The sequence below is a fragment of the Nansenia antarctica genome, assembly GCF_963989245.1.
Source record: "Nansenia antarctica genome assembly, chromosome: 16".
NCBI classification, from domain to species: Eukaryota; Metazoa; Chordata; class Actinopteri; order Argentiniformes; family Microstomatidae; genus Nansenia; species Nansenia antarctica.
This window is the reverse complement of record NC_137686.1, coordinates 21976209-21983898: the sequence shown is the minus strand read 5'-3', so window position 1 is coordinate 21983898 and position 7690 is coordinate 21976209. Positions and strand designations below refer to the sequence as shown.

The following is a 7690-nucleotide window of genomic DNA, read 5'->3' as shown; positions in this document are numbered from 1 at the left end:
ATTGGTCTACTGGCTGTGGTGGTGATGGTTGTTGTCATGGTGACAGTGAAATGCATGACGTTTTGCGTGCGGAGGGTCTACAGGAAGAGGAAACAGGATTGATTTGGGTACCAGGGGTATTTTACATAAACTCATAAAAAATTACAATGACTTTGTGCAAATGGAGGGAAGAAAATGAATGGGACATTTTGTTTTGGATATAAAGATGTTAAAATTTGATTTGTTGGAATAACCTATGAATGTCTGGTAACATCAATGATTAGAACACAGCATGCTAGTGGGATAGCAGACAGAACAATAACTGATAATAAAACACATTAAATGCATTACGTCGCTTGGCATTCATTATCCCAAAACATACATAACAATTCCGGTCTCATCCGGTCAGGGGTTAGGGTAGTCTGGTGTGTGTGGTCAGGGTGATATCACCCTGGTATCAGTGGTCAGTCTTCTTAAGGGGGAACACAAATAAAACACATTTCTACAAGCATGTCTATGGTGTCTGACTTGATGTCTAAACAGTTATGTAAACATTGGTATTCCTGACTCATTACCTCGACTACCTCGACTACCATGACTCGACTACTTATGATATGAGCGGCATTTGACCTACAGCAAAACAAGGGAACGGTATTTTGCATCCATGTGATTTGCTTTACGAGTGTTCAGTAGGGTATCTGATTGGAAAGGCATTGTTTTACTTCTGATGTAAGGACCTATATAAGTCAAAGTTAACAATTTACCCAGACATTAAAAGGAGATTTTGATGACCGACTGTATGTGTGTGTGTGTGTGTGTGTGTGTGTGTGTGTGTGTGTCTGTATATTGAACCCCCATATAAAACAGCCTTGGAGGAGCTGCCAACTGTGTTTGCTCGGGGAGAACTTTGACACACATGCCCTGTCTCATGCCCTTTCCCCCCGACACAAACAACAGGTTTCAGCTAATGCAAAGGAGTTCAGTCTACCAGGACAGTTGGAGTGTTGGACTTTCATGAAAGTGAATGATTGAAGTGAGAGATAAGGAGAATTCAGATTTGACAAAAAACACAGAATTCACTCTTATTCAACTTGGACTGCATATTCAAAGGCTGTGAGATCTCTTACCTGAGAGGGAGAGAGCGTGTGAGTGATTGTGTGTGTGTGTGAGAGAGAGAGAGAGAGAGAGAGAGAGAGAGAGAGAGAGAGAGAGAGAGAGAGAGAGAGAGAAAGAGAGAGAGAGACAGACAGAAAGACAGATAAAGACAGAGATAGGGACAGAGAGAGAGAGGGAGACAGAGACAGAGAGAAAGATGGGTGTAGCAGCAGTGTGTGTGCTCCTCTTGTTGAGCATGTCCCTGGTGCTGACTGGAGCCAGAGAGACTGGGGCAGCTGGGGAGACTGGGCATACTGGGAGGAAAGGTACTAGGGAGACTGGAGAGACTGGGCATACTGGGAGGAAAGGTACTAGGGAGGCTGGGGACACAGGTCTGAAATCTGAAACTGGTTTCTTTGATAAATCTGTTGAGAGTCAGGGTGTAACTGGTCATACTGGTAAAGGTGTTGATGTTAGTGGTGTGTCTGGTAGTAATGATGATACTGGTAAATCTGGTGGTAATGATGATACTGGTAAATCTGATGAAACTGCTGGTGTACTTGGTCCTACTGGCTTCCTTGGTCGTCTGCTGGTGGTCCCCATGGATGGTAGTCACTGGGTGGATGTAAAAGCTGTTGCAGAGGAGATGGGTCGCCGTGGACACCAGGTCACCGTGGTGATCCCTGAGGTCAGCATGCGTTTGGGTCCCAGCAAGCATTACACTACTGTGTCCTTTCCTGTCCCTTACGGGCAGGAGTTTGTTAACGACTTAATGGAAAACCAATTCAACACGATGCGTCTGGCCGCAAAGCCACTGATGGAGAGGATCACCCAACACATTGCAGGCATTCAGAACATGTTCAGCTTCATACACATTACAGTCGAGAGCCTGCTGTTCAACACGACACTCATCGAACATCTAGCACAGCAGGTCAGTGTGTTAGTGTGTGTGTCATATTCATCACTGCTAAGGTTTTATACTCTTAAAAAACAAAAAGGATCTACCTAGAACCATAAAGAGTTCTTCAGCTGGCCCAGTGGGACAACCCTTTGAAGAAGCATTTCATGTTTCATGTAGAATCCTTTCCACAGAAGGTTCTACATACATCAAATCCAAAAAGATTCTATCTGGAACCCCAAAGGGGTTATTCAAAGGGTTCTCCCAAAGGGACACCCGAAGAACCCTTTTGAAAACCTTTTCTCTAAGAGTTTTGTCATATCTTTCTCTCTCTGTGGTCTCTTACAGTACCTCTCATCTCTCCCTATCTGCAGGGTTTTGATGCAGTGTTGACGGACCCTTTGGTCCCCATGGGTTCCCTGATAGCCCGACGATTAGGTCAGAATCTGTGTATGTGTGTTTATGTTTGCATGCACGTGTGTGTGTGTGGGCTCAGATCTTCTCAAAACTCTTGTAGAATATTTTCTTTGTTTGGTGATTGTAAAAGATGAAAAAGTCCTGAACAAAGTTTTAAGACTATTTATTCAAAAAAGACAGGATCAGGTCATCAGGTTTACACAGGATACAAACAGGTCAGGTCGAGGTCCGAGCAACAAGAGAGACTGAGCTTTCTGTGTCTTCAGGTTTTATACCGGTCCCTCAGCCAACCACATCACAGTATGTTCAATGCTTCTTGGCCAATCGTGATCCTTCCTTCTCGGCCTCTGCCCTAGTAAGGAGCGAATCGATTGGCCTATACCCTTTGGGGGTGTGTGTGTGTGTGTGTGCGCATGTGCGACCATCTGTCCCCAAATCTCCTTGCGTCTCTTGTCCCTAAATGCCCTTGTAGGCCCCAAGAGAGGTCAACCCTTTATAAAGCTATATATCCGTGTTATGTGTGTTATATATGTGTGTTATATGTGTAAAAATATACGTTATATATGTGTGTTATATGTGTAAAAATATACGTTATATATGTGTGTTATATGTGTAAAAATATACGACACTCTCCTCTCTCCTCTGTTCTCCTCTCACCGTCTAGGTCTCCCATCTGTGAATCTACTGAGAGCGATGCCTTGTGCATTAGATATGAAGTCTGCTGCCTGCCCCTCCCCTCCCTCCTATGTGCCTCGCTTTTTCACACTAAACACAGACAAAATGAGCTTCAAACAGAGAGTTATTAATGTACTGGTGAGGACACACACACACATGCACACTGGCACATCCAATCAAGACATACAGTGGGCCTATACATACCTCACACGGGTGTGAGGCATTAGACATTTCAATCATTCAATATTTCAATCCTATCGCATGCCGTCACAAGATTCCTTTCGAAGTACCTGCAACCGGAACCACATGTAACAACTGAATGAGATATGACTGGTCCTATATAGGTGAGTCTGCGTGAACCGTTCATGTGCACCTTTCTGTTCTGGCGCCTCGAAACAATTGCCTATGAATTCCTGGGAGAAGACGTGAGTGTGGCTGAGGTGCTGGCAGACTCTGCCATCTGGTTGTTAAGGTTTGATACACACACACACACACACACACACACACACACAAGTATATATATGCATGCAAAAGCGTACACGCTTTAATCTCCCATATATCAATTTGTTCAATTTGAATTAGCCCCATATACAAAAGAACAGTGTAACTACTATTACTACTGCTGATGAATGCCGTTTACACAGGTATGACTTCACCCTGGAGTTTCCCCGCCCCCTAATGCCTAATATGGTGCTGGTGGGAGGGATGAACTGCGACATGAGAAACCCCTTACCAGATGTGTGTGTTCCACTTTCTAGCTGTTGATGAGTGTTTTGTGTTGATACAACAAAGGTTTAGAGAGCACAGGTATAACTCTGTGTGTGTGTGTGTGTGTGTGTGTGCGTGTGTGTGTGTGTGTGTGTGTGTGTGTGTGTGTGTGTGTGTGTGTGTGTAGGATCTAGAGTCCTGGGTGTCTTCAGACCAGCATGGTTTCGTGGTGTTCACTCTAGGCTCCATGGTGTCATCACCACCGGAGGAAATAACTGAGGTCTTTCTCGCCGCCTTCAAACAGATTCCACAAAAGGTAAGAGTGCCCACCACGCACGCACACACACACACACACACACACACACACACACACACACACACACACACAGAAATGTGTGTGTATTTTGGCTGTAGGTTCTGTGGCGGTACACTGGGCCGGTTCCCGATAACGTGCCAGAGAACGTGAAGATGATGAAGTGGGTCCCACAGAACGACCTGCTGGGTGGGTAACACAGCAACAGTAACAGCCCACTAGATTCCAACAGGCATGTAGATCATCTCCCAACACTGGACACAAACAGAACTGACGCTGCAGACATAGAACTACACTGAGCAGAACTAACAGTTACAGATGTTGGGTTGAGTAGAACATTGACATTTCTACAGATCTAGAATTATATCAATAATCTCCCAATATTAAATGGGTTTCTCTAATGTGTCCCTAATAGCATAAACCTATGAAAGTAGTCAGGCCAGCTTAGTAAACGTTAATTCTATGTGTGTGTGTGTTAGCTCACCCCGGGGCACGGGCCTTCCTCACCCACGGCGGGTCACACGGTCTCTACGAGGGAGTGTGTCATGCCGTTCCTATGGTGATGCTGCCGTTGTATGGGGACCAGCCTGACAACGCTCATCGAATGGCCGCCAGGGGAGTGGGTGTGGTCCTGGACATCTACCACATCACTGTGGCATCTTTGGTAGAGGCCCTGGACAATGTCATCAACAACACCAGGTAAGAGAGTCATCTGCGGTCCTCTGTGGCTAAGATGGTAGAGCATGGCACTAACAAACAAAAAATCCAGCCTCATTTCTCACAAGACTTCTCAAAATAAGCCTGGATTTTCCTGGTCTCCCTATCTCCTCTCTACCTATAATGTGTGTGTGTGTGTGTGTGTGTGTGTTTATGTGTGTGTAGGTACAAGGACAACGCGTTGAAGCTCTCTGCTCTCCATAAGGACCGGCCAGTTGATCCTCTTGATCTCTCGGTCTATTGGACAGAATTTGTGATGAGGCACAAAGGGGCTAGGCATCTCAGACCCGCCGCTCATGACCTCAATTGGTTCCAGTACCACTCCCTAGACGTGATTGGTCTACTGGCTGTGGTGGTGATGGTTGTTGTCATGGTGACAGTGAAATGCATGATGTTTTGTGTGTGTCTGTGTAGGGTCTACAGGAAGAGGAAACAGGACTGATTTGGGTACCAGGGGTATTTTACATTAACTCATTAAAATTACAATGACTTTGTGCAAATGGAAGATATTGGACATTTTGTTTTGCGTATAAAGATGTTCAAAGCTAAAACGGTTGGTTGGAATAACCTATGAATGTCTGGTAACATCAACGATTAGACAACAACATGCGAGTGGGATAGCAGACAGAACAATAACTGATAATAAAACACATTCAATGGATCACGTCACTTAGCATTTATTATACAGAAAATACATTATAATTCCGGTCTTATCCAGTCAGGGGTTAGGGTAGTCTGGTGTGTGTCGTCGGGTGAGATTCTGGTGTCAGTGGTCACTCTTCTTCGGGGGGAACGCGACGTACTCGACAGCCAAAGCCACGGCGAAGGCGGCAAAGCCCCATTTAAACCCCCTCAGCAACACGTCACTCAGAGTCACGGCGCGGGAAAAACCACCCATGTACCTCCACGCCTCGTTACTGGGGGAGAGATAAAGAGAGATAAGGGTCATGGACTCACACATAGGACAGTGATCAGCGCACGCAAACGTACAGACACACACAGACAGGCAACACACAAACGTACATACACACACAGACAGACAACACACAAACGTACATACACACACAGACAGACAACACACACACTCACACACTCACCGTGCCCATGGGTCCTTCAGGCCCCTGGCTGCTAGTCTCTGTTGTGTGAACTCCAGCGGTGTTCCGTCCACCTTCCACTGCTTCCAGTCTGGCATAGGCAGCTTGCTGTGGCCGTGGTCACCCCCCATACTAGTTTAACACACACACACACACACACACGCACACGCACACGCACACGCGCGCGCGCACACACACACACACACACACACACACACACACACACACACACACACACACACACACACACACACACATTCAGTTGACAGCACAACATACTAGCGCCACCGTAGCCATGAAACATGACTTAGCTAATAGATGACTTTAGTCTCGTCTCCATAGTAACTGTGCTAGCTAATTCATTTCATAAAATAATGTCTGTATCAGATTAGCTAACGTTAGCTAGCTAGCGAGCTTTGGTGTGAAACGTTAACCATAGTGGCAACAACAAAGCTGTGCAGGTGGTTATGGGTAAAACAATGTCATTCTGACGGACTTATTAGCATAGAGGCAAGTCATCTTTTGCAATATTTCTGACAGTATAGGTGAAAATATACTGCACCTTTCCGTTTGTTGTGACCTCTGAAGCCAGACGAGCCACTACGACACAAGCTTCTGATGTACGACTGTGCTACGGCACGCAGCAGAGGCCAAAAGGTTCAAATGCAAACGAGTAATTCGCCCTGTATTTAGGATGGCGCATTGTCAGCAATACTGTAGTAAAATGACTAGTTTTGACTATATGACTAGTATAGGTATGTGTTTGGGGGATTTTTTTTTTTTAAATATTACATAATATAATATTCTATAAACTACAGACAACATTTCTCCCAAATTCCAAATAAAAATATTGTCATTTAGAGCATTTATTTATTTGCAGAAAATGACAACTGGTCGAAATAAACTAAAAAGATGCAGTGTTTTCAGACCTCGAATAATGCAAAGAAAGAAAACAAGTTCATATTAATTTTTCAACAACACAATACTAATGTTTTAACTTAGGAAGAGTTCAGAAATCAATACTTGATACTTGATAGAGTTGATACTTGATACTTGAACCCTGATTTTCAATCACAGCTTTCATCCGTCTTGGCATGCTCTCCACCAGTCTTTCACATTGCTGTTGGGTGACTTTATGCCACTCCTGGCGCACAAATTAAAGCAGCTCTGCTTTTTTCACATTCCAGAGGTTTTCAATGGGGTTCAGGTCTGGAGATTAGGCTGGCCAAGACAGGGTCTTGATCTGGTCTTAATCTACATCCACACCTTGATTGACCTGTCTGTGTGGCATGGAGCATTATCCTGCTAGAAAAACAAATCCTCAGAGTTGGGAAACATTGTCAGAGCAGATGGAAGCAAGTTTTCTTCCAGGACAACCTTGTACATGGCTTGATTCTTGTGTCCTTCCAAAATACAAAATCTGGCTGATTCCAGCCTTGCTAAAGCACCCCCAGATCATCACTGATCCTGGGTGTGAGACACTGTGGCTTGTAGGCCTCTCCAGGTCTCCGTCTAACCATTAGATGACCAGGTGTTGGGCAAAGCTGAAAATTTGACTCATCAGAGAAGATGACCGTACTCCAGTCCTCTGCGGCCCAATCCTTATGGTCTTTTGCAAACCTCAGCCTGGCTCTTCTACGATTGTCATTGATGAAGGGCTTTTTAAAAATAATTTTGCACAACTTTAGCCCTGCCCCGAGGAGCCTGTTTCAAACCGTCCTCGCCATACACTTCTCCCCAGCTGCCATTTGCCATTCTTTTTGTAGGTCACTTGCTGTTGCTGACATACTACGG

The 7690-nt window shown here is 45.0% G+C and overlaps 3 protein-coding genes across 3 annotated transcripts in view; 2 read left to right on the top strand and 1 right to left on the bottom strand.

Moving 5' to 3' along the window:
• The window catches only part of LOC308171576 (UDP-glucuronosyltransferase 1A1-like), a 4425-nt gene extending 3946 nt beyond the window's left edge, over positions 1–479 (top strand). The window contains exon 9 of the mRNA XM_080546444.1: positions 1–479. This exon is cut by the window's left edge and continues 169 nt beyond it. Within this exon, the coding sequence (XP_080402570.1) occupies positions 1–102 (102 nt within the window). The 3' untranslated portion in view covers positions 103–479.
• A 568-nt stretch (positions 480–1047) lies between these two features.
• On the top strand, positions 1048–5296 carry LOC308171574 (UDP-glucuronosyltransferase 1A1-like). Its single transcript, XM_080546442.1, has 9 exons — positions 1048–2005; positions 2347–2410; positions 3054–3202; positions 3409–3536; positions 3709–3802; positions 3960–4088; positions 4187–4274; positions 4565–4784; positions 4968–5296. Exons 1-9 carry the CDS (start codon positions 1292–1294, stop codon positions 5242–5244), a joined length of 1863 nt encoding a protein of 620 aa, XP_080402568.1. The 5' UTR covers positions 1048–1291; the 3' UTR covers positions 5245–5296.
• A 158-nt stretch (positions 5297–5454) lies between these two features.
• On the bottom strand, positions 5455–6576 carry ndufb3 (NADH:ubiquinone oxidoreductase subunit B3). The gene is made up of 3 exons (XM_080546443.1): positions 6459–6576; positions 5900–6028; positions 5455–5719 (listed from the first exon to the last, which is right to left on the bottom strand). The coding sequence occupies exons 2-3, from the start codon at positions 6025–6027 to the stop codon at positions 5569–5571; spliced, it is 279 nt and encodes a 92-aa protein (XP_080402569.1). The 5' UTR covers position 6028; positions 6459–6576; the 3' UTR covers positions 5455–5568.
• Between the last annotated feature and the right edge of the window lie 1114 nt (positions 6577–7690).

Excerpts from the sequence above, each read along its gene's own strand:
- LOC308171574 (XM_080546442.1), top strand. The coding sequence starts at position 1,292 with ATGGGTGTAGCAGCAGTGTGTGTGCTCCTCTTGTTGAGCATGTCCCTG. Across the intron at positions 2,006-2,346 it reads TCGAACATCTAGCACAGCAG|GGTTTTGATGCAGTGTTGAC; the intron begins GTCAGTGTGTTA and ends CCCTATCTGCAG. Across the intron at positions 4,275-4,564 it reads CCCACAGAACGACCTGCTGG|CTCACCCCGGGGCACGGGCC; the intron begins GTGGGTAACACA and ends TGTGTGTGTTAG.
- ndufb3 (XM_080546443.1), bottom strand. The coding sequence starts at position 6,027 with ATGGGGGGTGACCACGGCCACAGCAAGCTGCCTATGCCAGACTGGAAG. Across the intron at positions 5,720-5,899 it reads CTGAAGGACCCATGGGCACG|TAACGAGGCGTGGAGGTACA; the intron begins GTGAGTGTGTGA and ends TCTCTCCCCCAG.